Source organism: Toxorhynchites rutilus, chromosome 3 (genome assembly GCF_029784135.1).
Source record: "Toxorhynchites rutilus septentrionalis strain SRP chromosome 3, ASM2978413v1, whole genome shotgun sequence".
NCBI lineage: Eukaryota > Metazoa > Arthropoda > Insecta > Diptera > Culicidae > Toxorhynchites > Toxorhynchites rutilus.
Window position 1 is genome coordinate 250108641 of NC_073746.1, and position 19406 is coordinate 250128046.

Consider the following 19406-nt stretch of genomic DNA (forward strand, 5'->3'; position numbering starts at 1 on the left):
CTGTCCTCAAATAATGACCAGTAGAGAGAGGCGATCTGTAATTAGATAATGTTGCCTCGTTCCGACGGCGTTGGGCTCGGATATGGTATGATTGGGGACGTTGATCGCGGTTGGTTACTTTTAATTGACCTCTTTCGCACCTACTCGACGCAACAATCAATCAATCGCCATAACTATCAAATGATATTTACCCGCAGACTGACCTCAAGTATACGCACAAATACCTGCGGCAAAGTACTCTCAAATTGCGCTTCCTCCGATTGTGATACAATTAAGTCGTAATGTGCGATGGACGGTGAACCAAAATTCATCGCATCGGGGCATAGAAACGATTGTTTACAAAATTTACCATAGTAATGCGGAATCAAAACCTGGACCAATTAACAGGCAATTTTTCAAATCTCCACATTCCCTGTACAGAATTTTGCAACGCTGTAAATATGTTCGTGATCCTTGGAACTGAGCTTCATGTTAATTGGCTGTAGACTAAGTGAAGGTACGCTAATTGACCAAAATTAGGGAAAATTATGCAAGTAACACTAAGAAAAACTTTCGTGAGAATGCAATCCCTTCTCAATGAAACTTTCCATGCAATTTAATGACACAGCAATTGATTTTGTCGAGCGAAAGCTGGCTAGTTAATTTTTCAAATTCATCAATCTCAATAATATTGCGAACGTAAAAAATTAATTCCCAAGTTGAGGTGGGAAACAAGACATTGCAATGGGAATGATATTATTTCATTATATTTATTTCGATTACGTGCAAAGGACCAAAATCCCCATTTTCGTAGAATTCAGGGGTGACATTGCGCATTTCAAAACGAGTGATTATTGTTCGTTTCGATCACTTTTGCCATCATGAATCTCGAAGCGAGCTCGAAACGAGCGAAATGAATAAGGCAGTAGTAGAGTTTCGAGCAAAATTTGACATTACGTAACATTGTGTTCGAGCATTTTTTAACTCGAAACGAGAACAAATGTCTCGACAAGAAATGGTTGATCGTCGTATGAGAAAATGCTAGTGAAACGTTGATTTTAATACTAAACCTTACATCTAAGAAAATTTCAATTGCATTTCCTGTGGTTTTGACGTATATTTGTACAAGTATGTGAGTATAAATACAATACTTTATTTCAGCACTATGGAATCACAAAGAAATACAATAAGCATCACATTTGCAGTACATTTGATCATTTTCCGTAGGCCTTAGAATGGGTAAATGAGTACCATTAATACACCGGGTATCTTGAATTTGTCGAAGAAATATTGCTTTGTTTTATTAAACGATGTTGTATCCGATTCGATCCATTTTTCGCATAAGCTTCTTCCCAGAAGTGGCATAATTTCATTGAACGCTGATGAAACTGTTGGTTGCGTCATATCAAGTAAAAAGTTTTCTCCTTCATTACATTAATTTGGTACTACCAGAAGCCAGAAGATTCAAAACGGCCGCTAATTTCAAAGCTGTAGGAGTAGAAGTGCTTCTGAAAGTTGTTTGGAACACGGTTGTATGCAAAATATTTTTAAATGCTTCTCGACTAAGTCTGATATACCGCCGAAACCTTGGTACAAAAGAATAATTATTATCATTTATATTGGAAACGTATATAAGACAAACTCACTCATTTTCACTCAGCGAAAGAGAGTCACTTTTATCCCTCAACCCCCGCCTCTGTGGAATAAGCGTGCTCTCTTCTTCACTATCACTGTCGTAAAAAAACATTTCGCGATCTTTTCTTTTTAATCACAATTCTAATATAATATCAAATTAAATTTGTTTTTCGGCATTGATATTTGCAATAGCCGTGAAGTTTGCTTTGTTTACAAAACCCAAAAATTTGACATTTCTCTTCGAAACAAATTTTGCTCGAAATCTAGTACACCCAGGTTTTTTTTTACGCGGTTTTTTTACGCGGTTTTTTTTACGAGGTTTTTTTTACGCGGATTTTCGAATTAATGCGGTTTTTTTTTACGCGGATTTTCCAATTAACGCGGTCACCGCGTAAAAAAAACTGAGCAATATCAAATCTGTCCGTCATGCTTCCTGAGACCATATGACGGAACTTAGTGCTATTGACGGATATTAGTGCCGCACATAGCCAGGTTCGATGCATCTGTAGCGAACACAGATTCAATTTGCCCGCGTTGTTCACCACCGCCTATGCCAGTTTCGATGGGAACGACCACGTCAAGTCGGAGGACAGATTTTGCAACGCAAATGCCTGACAGAACAGAAAGAATTAGACCAGAAGCAGTTAGAGTTGGAACAGAGGCAATTAGCGCTGCAGAGAAAGCATTTTCAGGAGAAATACAAGCTGGGTCGCTAGCTGATGAATCTGCAAGTGCAAGAAGAAGTATCTCGAGATAGCATAAAGCTTGTGCAAGAATGGGTTGATGAGCACACCACTGCGAAGCAGAAATCCTCCGTACGACCATCGTGTGCAACGAAGTTTCATCCAACCCCACATAACGGCTGGGGGAAGAAAGATTCATGTACATGTATTTAAGTCCGCTCGTCGAGAGCCACACACAATGAAATTCATGCATAGCATGTAATTATGCAAATATGCAATATTTTACCAAATTTTAAAGTTCAAATTTCAGCTTTGCTACGAATTCATAGAATAAATTGTATTGCTATCCGGAACGGTGTGGACCTGGTTGTTTCAATAACACAAACATTTAGGTAAGTACTTGTATTCCCTCGTTTACGCATTTGCAGTCCAAAATGGCTTTTTTCTTTATGCAGTCCGAAATGACATCTCCGCAGCAAACGAACAAAAAACAGCGAAAGTCCATCACGTTGGAAACAAAACTGGACGTACTGAAATGTTTGTCAGGTGGACAATCTATTGCCGCTGTCAGCAGAACGTTCCAGTTGAGCGAATCGACAGTACGTACTATAAAAAAAAGCGAGGAGACTATCAAGAGAGCTGTGGTGGGCAGTGCAGATTACACCGCCAAGCGTTCTTCGTACATTCGAGACCCAATAATGAACAAAATGGAAAAAGCGTTGCTTATATATATAGAAGACATGTCGCAGAAGCGTTGTCCCTTGGACCAAGGAACCATCATGGCTAAAGCTTTGCGGCTTTATGGGAAATTTCAGGAAGAAGAGCCGTCGAGCTTCTCTGAAAAGAAACTGGAGTTTTCCGCTAGCAAAGGTTGGTTCTACAGGTTCATTCGGAAGCACTCGATAAGGAATGTGCAGATTAAAGGCGAAAGTGTTTCAGCAGACTTCAAGGCAGCCAAATCATATCCAGCCGAGTTTAAACAGTTGATCGAAGATGGTAAGTACCACCCCGATCAGGTGTTTAATGCGGATGAAACTGGAGTGTTTTGGAAAAAAATGCCGAGTAGGACCTATGTGACAAAGGCGGAAAAGTCGGCATCTGGCTTCAAGGTTGCTAAAGACCGGATTACATTGCTTTTTTGTAGCAATGCCTCAGGAGATCGAATGCTGAAACCACTGCTTTTGCATAAATCTGTACGTCCAAGATCCATGAAGTGTTTAAACTTCAATGATCTACCAGTACATTGGATGTCGAATGCAAAAGCCTGTGTAACGCAGGAGATTTTCAGGAGATGGCTAGAAGAATACTTTGTGCCGGAAGTCAAACCTTATCTTGCTAAAAAAGGACTGGTGTTTCGAGTGCTTCTCGTAATTGACAACGCTCCTGGGCATCTGCGCGTCGAGCACCCGAATGTGCAAATTGTATTCCTTCCACCGAATACAACATCTTTATTCCAGCCGCTCGATCAGGGCATTATCGCCACGTTCAAGAGGCATTATATTAAAACTACCTTCCGCTACATCTTGGATGAAATCGATACAGGCAATGCATCGACCATAATAGAAGCGTGGAAGTATTTTACAATGCGTGAATGCGTAGAATCCATTGAAGTTGCAGTGAAACTGTTGAAGAGGTCAACGTTAAATGCCTGCTGGAAGCCATTGTGGCCTGACTGTGTACATTCTTCGATGCCAGCAGGTAACGAAGAGGGCGAAATACTTCTTCTAGCCCATGCTGTTTGCGGTGAAGGATTCGATGATTTTTCCACAGCAGATATTGCGGAAATGTTAAGGGAACCATTTTTCGAGGATGAAGATTTACTGGATTATGTGAATAATTCAGCAAATATTGATCATGACGAGGAAACGGAATTCACCGAGAGCAAGATTAAGGAAGGTTTGCAACTTGGTGAAACGCTTGCTGATTTTTTTGTGACAAACGATCCTTGTATCGAGCGAGCCATCTCCTTCCGTAACGATCTAAGGCACTGTTTACTACGATACACCGAGCTGGTAAAATACGAGAAGAAAACTACCGAAAATGCACAGCTAAACGGCGAGGAACCACAACCTGTCGATAGCCCGTTGAAACGCCGACGATGTGGTGTTATCTACGATAGCGATTAAGCATTGTACGATACATTCTATCAGTTTTTGGTTGAATCTGTGTTCTATTAATTTAAAAAACAAAGATATTAAACATTTGTTTTTTTTTAATTAATTTTTTATGTTATTTTTAATTTTGAGCATTTAAACCATAAAATTTACCTTAGGCTGGACAACTACTTTGTCACACTCCACCTCGCTTCGTCATACCCCCTAAAATCGCTCATCTAATGAGTTACAATAAATGTTTACTCGAATTCGGATTTTCCAATTAACGCGGTTTTTTTTCTCGGATTTTCCGATTTTTGCGCGTAAACCTGAGCAACATCACTTCTCTCTCTCAGTTCATATCTCTCCCTTTCAAGCTCCCCCAGAGCGTATGCCGCACCCCATCACGATTCTCAAGAGGATTTTTATGTGACCTTTTTTTCTTTACGGGGAGTTTCCAATTAACGCGGATTTTCCAATTAACACGGTTTTTTTACGCGGATTTTCGAATTAACGCGGTTTTTTTTACGCGGATTTTCCAATTAACGCGGTTTTTTTACGCGGATTTTCCAATTAACGCGGTTTTTTATACGAGGTACGTATCCCCCGCGTAAAAAAAACCTGGGTGTACACTGAAAATAAAAAAAAAATAAAAAACAAGATACATAATATTAAAATCAATTCGATTCGAGTTTGAATTATCTCGAAACGAGTTACTCGTTTCGGAATGCGCAATGTCACCCCAGTTTATGGGTAATTTCAGCATAAAGGGGTGTTCAATGATATAATACCAGAGACATTTTACGAGAATGCTACAAAAACATCAGATTCATGATTCCAATTGATTTAAAATTCGCATTATCTATTGCAAAGACGCAGTCCGGACTGGCCAAGGATTTCAATTTCAAATTCAACTATCCACTTTTAATTAAAAAAACATTTAATTCATATTGTGATTTCAGGTCCGAGATCCGAGGCACACGCAATTGATTTTTAATTTCAAATTCCTCAAGTGTTAAAATGAAGATATGGCATCCAAATAAAATATAATTGCCCACCATAATAATATGAGTCCGGCATGGAAGTGAGAAACTATGAGCGGTACTCGAAAAGAATCTTGACATTGAAACTACCAACACCTTTTGAACCATATTACAAACAATAATTATGCGCTCTGAAAGCGAACGATAGATTAATTGTCTTCAAAGTTCGAGGTAGTTCAACATTTACATCCACGACGTCTTCATACAATTACTGTTTACAATAGCTGCACATATATTCAAGCTCTCTTTTCTCGAGCCAAACTGTTCCACAATTTGCTCATTCATATGATATATGGTTTTTGTCACAATCACATCCGTCCAAACCTTCAAGAGCTAATTACTTAATTTATCTATTTCTTGAGACCTTAAAAATGGTTCAGTCGCTGCAGCTCTCTTCCCACAGTCTGAAATATTCTATGCAAGATGCAAAAACTGTTAGTGCGAAAAAAAATCTAAATTGACAAAAACAAATCCACAAAACAAACCGCAAGCTGTTGGTTTTTCACTCACGCGCATTTATGTTCGGCAACGGTTAAATTTCACGGCTGATTTTAGACAGAGAACACACATCGGAGAAGATCACACCATTGTGTACATTTGCCTCAGAACGATATGCGTGGGAGCAAATACGAATCCTCCTTGAACTTCCGACTGCAGCATGTATGGATTGATGCGCCGACGGTAAAAGGAAAGGCAAATATCGCGCGAAATGCGTTATGGACTCAATTAATGATTTATATTAAACGATACGATAGAATATTTGCAGAATAACAAAACACTTCACTCTGATGAAGCTAAGTCATGGCGAAGAAAAAATATTCTGTGGTGAATTTATAGAATGATTCACGCGTTTCAATGATGGTCGTGATCAATTCGTCAAAAGTATTCATTGAAATAGTGAAAATTGAACAGAACGTCTCCGAAACATCACTGTCACATTTGGACCGAACATTATCCTGTTATCCATTATCCTATCCATTATCCGAATATCCTGTTAACAAATTGACGACTACGATGGGACTACGACTTGGAGAATAAAAATCATCGCATATGTGAGGTCCAAACGCGTTTTTCTCGAAATCATGTTCTTTCCAGCTGACGGCTCATTTATTTCTAGTTATCTATACAACCGATGTGACTGATTTTTTGTTTAGTGTAGATTTGTTTCGATGTTTTGATTTTCCGATTCTATATGAACGTTTATAAAAAAAATTTGATAGCCAACATTAACACATTTTTACGTATTTTAGTCAAATTCCATGCTTTTGGTCTTCCAGACCCGAACTCCGAACCTACACATTTTGCTTCCTCTCACATTCAGGAAAAACGCCTTCAGTTATGCAATAGGAAACGTCTGCGATCTATTCCGCTTCACATACTTGTTGCATGACATTATTCAGCATGATACTTGTTTAGGTTGGTATTCACTAGCAAACAATCTTCAGTTTATTTATAACATAAAAAGTAGAAGAGTCTGAACCTATGGGCACGGACGGTAGTTTGACGTAGGACTGTGATCAGAACGGTTGTTTTTTTTAATGTAATTCTTTTCATTGTTCAGAGATCTGTTAGTTTAACTTAGACACATAACAGGGTGGAATGGTAGATGACGTATATGTGGATCAGCAAACAAAAAAAATATCGTCATTGATTACATCGAATGTGAATTTTATGGGGAAGAAACAAAAAACAATTTAAAAATACTTACGATTCCGTTGTATTTGAGGTAAAATATACACATGAGACGATTTCGTTATATTTTGAGGTGAAATGAAATTCGTTCGAATCAAATCTATCCATTCGAACATTCGAAAATTAAACAATTCAAACGAAACGCCTATTCCAGTTCTCGTATAAATGAAATTTTTCATCTGCCTATCAAACGCCACTTTTTTCTTGCGAATCCCGTTCGTTTGTTAAATCAGTATTCATGTTTTTCGGATAATTTGAGCTCAAGTCGTATTGATTCTTCTGCTCAATCAATCATAGAAGGAATTGAATCATTGAGAATAATGAATATAAGTCATAAAGATTATTAATATTCCATTTCGTTTCATTTTTGTGATGCGATGTAATGCCGGTCTCAAGAAGTCCTTGAATGATAATTGATGCCACCCTCCTAGTATTGATATCATTTTCGCTGTAAATTTGCCCATGTTGCCGCAGCCCGGAAGACACTCGCTTAAGATGTTCGTCACCCCGTCATATACAGAAGTCATTCACTAACTGGACTATCTTCAACTGGACTTATCTATAACTGGGCGTACGTTAGCCCAGTTAGCAAAGCAGTTATGTATCAATAATATGTCATCTTCAATTTGAAGTATAGCTTTCGCTGTTTTGCAGTCCAGTTAGCGATTGGAATTCGATAATTGTATTGATTTTTCGGCCCAATTAACCCCTTCACGTATAACGTCGAACCACACTCGTTACGATTAGACTGTGCCAGAACGTACAAAATCGAACCTCACTCGTGGTCTTTCGATGTGAAATGGATACATGCTTTAGGCGTGTGATGATGCGGGAATACTACGATCGTAAGTAAGATGCACACACTCAACAGAGTATCGGGACTATTCAATGTGCTCGTGTTTGGGCCCTGTTGTTGGAAATTAAATCATACGGCAAGGGGTTAACTAACGTTCACTGTATGGGCGACACTTTCCTCGTTGTATCGATGAAATCTTGCATGAAATTTGAGTGATGTATGAAATCTTGCATCTGATTTCTCATTAGATTCAAAAAAGGTCTTGCTAACTTGTTTGATAGAACGAACTATTGCACACAATTTTATGTTGCATACAACATTCATGAGAACGAAAGAAAAGTTGAAAGAAAATATGCATAACACATTATTCACCATCGCATTCGCTCGCAAAACATACCTCTGTTATTTGTTAAATTGCTCACTTGTTTAATTTTTTCCACTGTTGAGGCCTGAGGCGAAAAAAATGTTGGATAAATTTGCCGTCTAATGGTATATGTTATAACATATATTGAATAACGATTCTGCGTAGTATGCATTTGAAAACTCTTAATAAAACGTTACATTTTTCGTAGAGTATAGAAATCAAAGAAGTGTGCGTCGAAAACGCTCAACGTAGAATTGAATACACAAAAAAAATCGAATAGCTAAATATTAGGCTGTCAAAAAAGTCCTGCGGTATTTCCGCGAGGTGTCGTTGTAAGCGCGTAGTTCTAGTTGTATCCATTGTATCGAGTCATACTATAGCTTGTTGGAAACGTATTTTTGCGCGCTATAATATAGTCCTTGACAGTGTTTTGTTTGGTTAAGTCGTTCGTGAGTTATAGTGTCGCAAATATGGAGCAAAATAAAGAGAAAATCCGACATACTTTACAGTACTACTATGACAAAGGCAAAAATGCATCTCAAGCTGCCAATAAAATTTGTGCAGTTTATGGACCCGATACAGTTTCCATTTCCACCGCACAACGATGGTTTCAACGTTTTCGTTCTGGTGTAGAGGTCGTCGAAAATGCGCCACGCTCCGGAAGGCATGTCGTCGAAAATTGCGACAAAATCGCTGAATTAGCCGAGAAAGACCGGCATAATAGCAGTGACTGGCGATGAAAAGTGGGTCACTTACGACAACGTGAAGCGCAAACGGTCGTGGTCGAAGCCCGCTGAAGCGGCTCAGACGGTGGCCAAGCCCTCATTAACGGCCAGGAAGGTTCTGCTGTGTGTTTGGTGGGATTGTCAAGGAATAATCTATTATGAGCTGCTTCCCTATGGTCAAACGCTCAATTTCGACCTGTACTGCCAACAACTGGACCGCTTGAAGGTAGCACTCATGAAGAAGAGGCCATCTTCGATAAACAGAGGCCGCATTGTCTTCCATCAGGACAACGCCAGGCCACACACTTCTTTGGTGACGCGCCAGAAGCTCCGGGAGCTCGGATGGGAGGTTCTTTTGCATCCGCCGTATAGTTCGGACCTTGCACCAAGTGACTACCACCTGTTTTTGTCCATGGCGAACGAGCTAGGTAGTCAGAAGTTAGCCACAAAAGAGGCCTGTGAAAATTGGCTATCCGAGTTTTGACGTAGGACTACGTCTTTCATTTCTATACCGGGGTGTAAAATCTAAGTTTCGAAAACGAAAGCGTTACGCCGGACACCGAGATTTTGGGCGTTAATAGCTCTTAAACAACTGAACGAAATGGTATGATACACACTTCATTCGAAAGATAAAATGTCTACGCGTTATATACTTGTTACTTTTTCATCCAAAAACTTGTTTCAATAGCCTTAAAATTGCTTTCAAAACAGGCTATTGAAATCACCAATCGGTATATAAGCGAGCGCCGCTCGTAAACCCACTCAGTTATAATTGAACAGCGATTGGAGCATGTTGTGGCTGTTGTGGTGAAGCTCTTCGTTTATCATGAAAGCGCGGATGAACGGTGTCATCAAGAGCCTGTTTGTGCACCTTAGGCCAGAAGAGAATCCATCAGGAGGTGACTGATGCCACAAACGGTTCCCCGGGAAGAGATCGGAGCAGCCGCCACACACACACATACACGCGCGGAACTCTTCGTTTGGGTGCCATTCAGCATCGAGAAAATTCCGGAAAGATTCAATCGTTGCTGAAAAATAATCTGCCAGTTCCCCTGGGAATTGAAAAATACATTCATGCGAAAAAGTTTATTTTAATGTTTTCTAATCATATAACACAGCGACCAAATACATTTGGTTTTGTGATTTTTCAATCAAGTGCAATCAACAAGTGGTTATCAAGTTAGCATTAACCACTGGTGGTGGACTTCGAGAAAAATCGAGAATAATCCGGAAAGACGTTACTGCAAAATAATCTGCCAGTTCCCCTTGGAATTCAAAATTACATTCAAGCGTAAGAGTTTATTTTAACGTTTTCTATCCATGTTATACTGCGACCAAATACAATTGGTTTTGTGATTTTTCAATCAAGTGCTATTAACAGGTGGTTATCGAGTTAGCATTAACCACTGGTTGGCTTCGACTATCGAGGAAAATCTGGAAAGAACTAATCGTTGCTGAAAAATACTCTGCCAGTTCCCCTGGGAATTGAAAAATACATTGATGCGAAAAAGTTTATTCTAATGTTTTCTATCCATACAACACTGCAACCAAATACATTTGGTTTTGTGATTTTACAATCAATCGCAATTAACAGGAAAGCTTCTGAAAATTATTCTTCCCCATCAGTAAAAAATTTTCGTATCCAATATTGTATGCGCGCGCAACGGAAAATTTTTCGCATCGTGAAAATTATATAATTTTCAATCGATTATTGCTCAGTTGCCGAAAGTTTCAAACTCAGAGAGTGCATTCCCTTCTAGTTTGCCTTTCAAATTGCCATCGTAAACCACACCTTCTCTTAATTCAATCACGCACAAAAAGCATACTTAAGCGATATTCTGGTGGTGAAACGCACCATTCTTTGTGTGGACACCGACTGGACAACATCGTTGCTGGACGAGCTGGACGGCGAGGGATCGGGTGCCTTTCTCAAGGCAATGAGGGTGGAGATGTAATGCAGGAGTTAGAGTAGAGTTCCAAGGGCCTTTCTCAAGGCTAGAGACGAATGAACTGAGTCTCTATAATACAAAACCATTCTATCCATGAAACGCATTCATTTTTCGTGAGGACATCGACAAGACAACATCGTTACTGAACGAGTTGAACGAGCTGGACGAGCTGGATGGTGAGGGATCAAGGGATTCATTACCTGGCCTGACCTAACCTGAAACGCATTCAGTTTGTTTGGGACTGTGACGGAGCGCAGAAAAGCCGATCCATCAGAAGAAGAGAAGACGACCGAGAGAATACCAGCATCGAAAAATTGGTTCCGCATGAGACATCGGAGCAACCGCCACACACATACACGCGCGCCACTCTTTACGTTTGCTGGTTATCGAGAAGAATTCGGAAAGAAGTGATCGTTGCTGCAAAATAATCTGCCAGTTCCCCTTGGAATTGAAAATTACGTTCAAGCGAAAGAGTCTATTTTAACGTTTTCTGTCCATATAATACTGCGACCAAATACATTTGGTTTTGTGATTTTTCAATCGAGTGCAGTTAACAGGTGGTTATCGAGTTAGCATTACCCACTGGTGGTGGACTTCGTGGAGAATCCGGTAAGATACCGCTGCTGTAAAATAAGTTGCCAGTTCCCCTTGGCATTGAAAATAACATGCAAGCGAAAGAGTTTATTTTAATGTTTTCTAACCATATAACACTGCGACCAAATACATTTTGTTCTGTGATTGTTCAATCAAGTGTAGTTAGCAGGGAAGCTTCTGAAGATTATTCTTCCCCATCAGTAGGATATTTTCGTACCCAATAAAGGGTGTGTCACATCAAATTGCATCACGGAAAAAACGCTGTAGAAATTCGCCCAGTAGACCGATCCTTTTGAAAATTTTAGACAGTAAAATAAAAACTATTAAACAACTTTTGGCATTTTCTTTTTATTCATACTTCGAGCCCAAGCCCGTATGCTCGCACCTTCCTCTTTACCCCGTCCATAAGGTTCTGTACAACGTCAGGTTGTAGTTTTTTTTGAACAGAAATCCATTTTCTCTTGAAGTTCGCCTCCGATTTCACAACTTTTGGGTTCTTCCGGAGGGCCTGCTTCATAATCGCCCAATATTTCTCTGTTGGGCGAAGCTCCGGCGCGTTGGGTGTGTTCATTTCCTTTGGCACGAAGGTGTCCCCGTTGGCTTCGCACCACTCCAACACGTCCTTTGAATAGTGGCACGAAGCGAGATCCGGCCAGAAAATGGTCGGGCCCTCGTGCTGCTTCAATAGTGGTAGTAAGCGCTTCTGTAGGCACTCCTTAAGGTAAACCTGCCCGTTTACCGTGCCGGTCATCACGAAGGGGGCGCTCCGCTTTCCGCAAGAGCAGATCGCTTGCCACACCATGTACTTTTACCAAACTTGGATAGTTTCTGCTTGCGAATCTCCTCCGGAACGCTGAATTTGTCCTCTGCGGAGAAGAACAACAGGCCCGGCAGCTGAGGAAAGTCCTCTTTGACGTAGGTTTCGTCGTCCATTACCAGGCAATGCGGCTTCGTCAGCATTTCGGTGTACAGCTTCCGGGCTCGCGTCTTCCCCACCATGTTTTGCCTTTCGTCGCGGTTAGGAGCCTTCTGAACCTTGTATGTACGCAGGCCCTCCCGCTGCTTGGTCCGCTGGACGAATGAACTTGACATATTCAGCGACATCCCGGACCGAACTTCTCGGATCACGTCTAAACTGCTTAACTACGCGCTTGTGATCTTTTTCATTGACGGAGCATCCATTTTTGCCGTTCTTCACCTTCCGGTCGATGGTTAGGTTCTCGAAGTATCGTTTTAGTACTCTGCTGACCGTGGATTGGACGATTCCCAGCATCTTACCGATGTCCCGATGTGACAACTCCGGATTCTCGAAATGAGTGTACAGGATTAATTCACGACGCTCTTTTTCGTTCGACGACATTTTTCCAAATTTATAAAAAATTGACAGTGAAGCATGATCTATAACGTGATCTATACACTCTTATCTGATTTTAAAGCGAAAGCTGAAGATATAATTCCTAAAAATTAAATTTCTACAGCGTTTTTTCCGTGATGCAATTTGATGTGACACACCCTTTATTGGATGTATAAAACCTTGTACCTCCAATGTAACGCTCTCGTTTTCGAGGTTCCCCAAATATTCATTTATTCATTCATTCAGAATGGATTCAGATTCAACAACACTAAATCAACGATAGTCCTACGTCACCATTGCGGTTATACCATAGATATAACCAACTCCCTGTTTTTTGCCAATAAGGAAGCGAGCTTCTATAACAGGGGTATTATGAAGTTGACATCTCGTTGGGAACAAGCCATCGAACAAAACGGCTCATATTTGACTTAAAACAGATGATTGTAACTAATTTTATGAACAAATGAAAATTCAAAAAAAAACCGAAGGACTTTTTTGACAGCCTAATATATAGTGATGGTTCACTCAATAATCACACAAGGGTAAAAACAACTAGCCAATGGTGGAAAAATAAAGCAAAATAATTTTTAAAATATAAATTTATGTAGGGGCTGTCTACACACCACGTGGCCGGGGCGGTGGGGGGTACGAAAATGTCCACGCTTGTTCACGAAAAAAGAGAGATAATTTAGATAATGTCCACGTGGACAAGTGATTTTTTTTATTTAGGTTGAGGAAAAAGTAATACATTATTTCTGGGTGAAATTCAAAATCTTGTTTAATATGCTTCGGATTGTCGAATTTGGGTCAAATATACACCGTTTTGTTGGGAAATTTGTTGTTATTCTAAAGGTACCACCATAATGCCTCTTTCATAGAAGTCTTGGTCCTTATCGGAGAAAAACTCTAGCTATAGATTTTTACAATCTTCTTTTGATCCCAATTTCTTATCACTCAGGAAGTTTTACAATACAAGAAAAAGGTGGTAATCGCTCGATACCAGGTCCGGACTATATGGTGAATGCATTAGAACATCCCAATCAAGCTCCCGGAGTTGTGTGGCCTTGCGTTTTCCTGATGGAACACAACACCTCCTCTGTTGGACAATTCCGGACGTTTCTCCCCAACCGCTAGCTTCAAACGATTAATTTTTTCGCTGTAGAGATCTGAATTTAGTGTTACTTTACGCCCATACTCAGCACTCTTTATTTTCAATAAAATGGTCTGAGAGTTGCTGTCTCGTTGGTGAAAAATACGAGCTTGCCGCTTTCAAGTTGGACGACTAAATTTACAACCGCTGGGTCCCGGATTTCATGAGTTTGATCGAAATCGACTTGCATTCTGAAATCCTTTTGACATTAATTCAATCACGCTATGAAAAAAAATACAATCTTACACCCAAAATTGATTTTTAGCTCATGTTTTGTTATCCCGATTTATGACATTAAAAGAGACATAACATAACAGAAAATGTCATGACTCACAAATACTGGTATTTGTATAATATACATGGTACAGCAATATAAGATTAATACGAGCGAGCGAAACAAAAGACAAATAAGCTTTCCGCATACTTTGCCACATACACGGCCCAGAGCGAGATAAATATGTTCTCCTTCATGCGCTCTTTTTTTACTCTTAGAAAACATTTTTGAAATTTTAAAGAAAAAATACCAAAAAATTTTTTGGATAAAAATGTCGCTGAAAAAAAAATTATTTTAAAAATTTAAATTCATTTTTGTCAAAAACGTATTTTTTTTAAATTCCCAAAAATATAGATATGAATAGTCCTTAAAATTTCCAACAAGTCGTACATACATCGGAAGATGGGCACTTTTACTGGGAAAAAGTTTTTTTAACAACAACTTTTTTATATTTTCTTTGAAAAAAATACAACTAATCCTAATTTTGTTTAAAGTCAAGATAGCGATATAGTGTATTCGACAAAGTTTTAGATCTTATTAAAATGTGAACTTTTGTCGAAGACCTCAACTTTCTATATTTTATAGTTTTTGGAATACAGGCCTTTTTTTTTGAAGACTCCTGAAAAAAATAATGTATTGCTCGCTTAAAAATTATCAAAAAAATTTTTGAAAAAAAAAATTCATTAAAAAAAAATTTTTTGAAAATTAAAAAAATTGATATAAATAGCCCTTAAATTTCCTACAAGTTTTCCATACATCGGACGATGAGCACATTTACATGGAAAAAGGTTTTCGAACAACAACTTTTTCATGTTTTTCTCTAAAAAAATGCTATTAATGTTGAACTCGTAACATTTCTTGTATAAAATATCGCATTTTAAATGCTCTGCTAACTTTTCTCTATTTATAAACATGTCAAGAACATGTCAAACGTGCAAATTTACACACAAAAATGTTACGAGCAAAACATAATTTTTTTCAGGAATCTTCATACAAAAAGGACATATATTCCAAAAACTATAAAAGATAAAAAGTTGATGTCTTCGACAAAAGTTTATATTTTAACAAGGTCTAAAACTTTGTCGAATACACTATATCGCTATCTGGACTTTAAACAAAACTAGGATTAGTTGTATTTTTTTCAAAGAAAATATAAAAAAGTTGTTGTTAAAAAAACTTTTTCCCGTGCTCATCTTCCGATGTATGTACGACTTGTTGGAAATTTTAAGGGCTATTCATATATACATATATTTTGGGAACTAAAAAAAACGTTTCTAATTTCCAATAATTTCCTACATTTCATCCTTCGACAAGAATTTTGTAGGTATCATAGTTTTTAAGTTATAAATTTTTGTAAAAAATTGAGACAAAAAATTTGGCTTTTTCTAAAAAGTAGCCTAATGGTTTTTCGAATATTTCAAGTATGCTAAGTTGCTTAAATGACCCATGTCTTTACACCCACAACGTTTCACTACTATCTGAGATGGTGCTGCCAACTCCTAAGACGAGGCATGAAATTCGTCATGTGAAAAAATACGATCAACGAAGGAAAATATTAAGGAATTATCAACTTTAATCAACTGTTAGGTGGTCTGCTTTGGTCTCCTCAAACACCTTGGTTTTTTTAAGTTACTGATTACAATATTTTTAAATTTTAAATTTGTGACTTTCCGTGGCGTTACTACAAGATAAGATCGCAATTCTTTCCTTGCTTTTTTATTTCCTAGAACATTCTTTCAGTCTCAATGGCTAAAGTAAATACACTTCCGAAAGAGCCCCAATTCGCATGTGTTATAAATTTACACATGTTAAGCTCACGTATAATCAGAATTTTACTTCATATGCAAATACGCATTCTATATATACAGCCATTCCATGCCAAACCGATATAGTGGTCCGAAAAATCCATTTTTTCGCATTTGCCAAAAATGACTATTTTCAAAACTTCATAACTTTTGATCTACTTTACCGATTCAGATGATCAACATATCAAATTAAAGCCAATGAGCTAGTCTTGTTTGAAAAAATATCACATTCTGAATAAAAATGGATTTTGTTCTCGTAATTATTGATTATATTTGTTTTTTACAGCTTACATCGTTTCGGGACCAAGGGCGCCATATTTTTTTATATTTTTTCCTGAATGCTCATAATACATACACATAATATATCCGAATACCAGAGTGGTGTTGCTTTTCGTTTTTAAGTTATAATTTTTCAAAGTTAACATGTTTCCAGTTTTCGTTCAATATTTCTATGTGACTAGACTGGATGTATGTAACTATAATCCAATTAATTGGAAAGTGTGTTATTTTTTTCAGAAAAGGCTAGCTAGTAGGCTTTAATTTGGCATGCCGATCATCTGAATCGCTCCAGTAGTTCAAAAGTAATACATTTTTGACAAAAGTCATTTTTTGGGAAAAAGGGAAAAATTATTTTTTAAACCATCGGGTGACGTTGAAAAATCATAACTCAAAAACGAAAAAAAAAATTCCGAGATATGTTATGTGAAAAATTCTCATGTCCTTGGTCCCGAGACCATGAAAACTATAAAAAACGAATACAATCAATAATGACAACACCAAAACCTGGAATTTTTGCAAGCGTAGCATTTTTCCTAGAATTACTAGCTTTTAGTTTGATATGTCGACCGTCTAAATCGGTTCAGTAGTTCGCAAGTTATGAATTTTAGAAAAATGTCATTTTTGGAAAAAAAAAAAAGGGAAAAATTCGATATTTCGGATCACCCAAAAATACGGGTCTCATGTTTTGCGATAAAGAACAAAACTACCACTTTTCACGAAAATCTGAGAACCACTATATCGGTTTGCCATGGAATTGCTGGATATTTATATTTGCAATTGTTCATCGGAACACATCCTTTATACATTTTACTTCAGTACAGGCAAACCTTTTTTTGTGCGGGGGATAGGGACCGCACGATATTGCGATGGGACAGTTTGCCTTTTCGGTTGCGCGTGGCTGTTTTGTGCTTTTAGTTGCATGTCGAAACGTGTTGCTGTCACAAATCATGTCATGCAAACACTTAGAAAAACTTAGAGCATTTGATGGGAGGAGGGGAATGATTTCAGAAGTGACAATTGAGACGCAAATATGCTTTTTTTACACTGAAATTCATATAAACCATCGAAAAAACTAAATGAACGATAACTTCGTCAAATATGCTTCTTTTCATATACCGCACAAAATAAATCGCACAAAAAAAACCGCACAACAAAAGACCGCACAAAAAAAATCGCACAAAAAAAATCGCACAAAAAAACCGCACAAAAACAGGTTTTACTGTATTGAATTGTATTTATTTTTTTTTTCAAATGTTTTCTAAGACTCGTGTCAGTGAAGCGCTACACAGTCGGATAAGTGAATTGATCTATTTACATACCAAAACGGTGTGCTTTGCTCTTCTCTCACAAACACTATTAGTCCATGAAATACACGTGATTGTACCTCTACTACTACAATGGCTTCGTTCCACCTTCGCCCTAAATTTCTCTTCGCTACACAGAGTATATGGACATCACCGCTGGCCACTTCACCACCAATACCCCTAACGCCAAAAACGAAATCGTCAATATATCAAAGTGGTTTGTTTACCAAATGTGTAAACTAAGTTCATGATGTTTCGGATATGTCGAAACAGACTAGCACTTATTGACGGTGCCATCTATTGACAAACAGCGGGAACTTGCTGCGATAAATGATAAAAATATTAAAAAAATATATTGAGATATTAAAAATTATTTAATAATTTCATATACTACTAAGATCAGAAAAAAAACGAATTCTAAACGAACTAAAAATACCGACAGTAATATGAAAACCGACAACATTTCAAAATAAAACCAATTCCCTAATATTATTCATTTGATTATCGCTACATGATATCGTTTAAACAAAATAGGAAGTTAGGAATTTGAAAGTGAATATCTAAAATATCTATAATCAGTCAATCAGATCTAGTTTAAATTTAAATATTGCTGGCTTCCAAAATTGGTTTATTTGGCATTAACTTTTGGTGTTAGAATGAAATTGAATGTTGAAATGTAGCAGAAGTGTTACGGAACGATATTCTTCCGAAAACATTAGAGTTCGTCTTAGATAATCATTATCATTAGTCGTCGAAAACTTTTTTTTTTTTTTTTTTTGTTTGAATTGTACAGGGTTTTCCATTTCGGGCTTCCGAAAGTATACAGCCCTGCGCTGACAACCGTTTGACATAGCTGTCAACCAAAGCGTCATATCGTTAGTTGAATGTCTGCCATTTTACAATATGGATCGTTTTAGCATCGCACAACGTGTTAATTTTGTTAAATTATACTATAAAAATGATGAAAAACCGGCAAATGTTTTTCGAGCATTACGGACGGATTTTGGTCGTCATGGACGGCCTACAGAGCACACAATCGCTAATGTAGTGCGTAAATTCGAACAAACTGGATCCGTAGCGGATATTGTGAAACCTGTGCATCATCGTAATGTGCATTCGGCCGAAAATATTGCTACTGTTGCTGCCAGTGTGGAGAATGACGCGAATGTTTCGATTCCACGGCGTGCTCAGCAATTGGGCTTGTCAAACACATCATTGTGGCGAATTTTGCATTTGGAATTGCACCTACATCCATATAAAGTCCAACTGGTACAATAATTAGAGCGTGGTGACCATGGAATGCGTCGGGCATACGTCGATTGGGTGAACGAACAACAGCAGCAAAATGCTGAATTTTCGCATCAAATTTTCTTCAGCGATGAGGCACATTTCGAGCTCGGTGGCTATGTGAACACCCAAAATTTCCGTATATGGGGTTCAGAAAATCCACACGTGATTGTTGAGAGGCCATTGCATCCGCCAAAAGTCACTGTTTGGTGCGCATTATGGTCTGGTGGAGTCATCGGGCCGTATTTCTTTGAAAATGAGGACGGCGAGACGGTAACTGTGAATGGTGAGCGCTATGGCCGCATGTTAACCGATTTTTTTTGCCACAAATTGAAGATATGGATACGGATGACATGTGGTTTCAGCAGGACGGCGCCACGTGCCACACAACACGACCGAA

At 38.3% G+C, this 19406-nt stretch overlaps 1 protein-coding gene across 1 annotated transcript; it reads left to right on the forward strand.

The window, feature by feature from the left end:
• The first annotated feature begins 2758 nt into the window (after positions 1–2758).
• LOC129774125 (tigger transposable element-derived protein 1-like) lies at positions 2759–4423 on the forward strand. Its single transcript, XM_055777825.1, has one exon. The coding sequence runs from the start codon at positions 2759–2761 to the stop codon at positions 4421–4423; it is 1665 nt and encodes a 554-aa protein (XP_055633800.1).
• The last annotated feature ends 14983 nt before the right edge of the window (positions 4424–19406 follow it).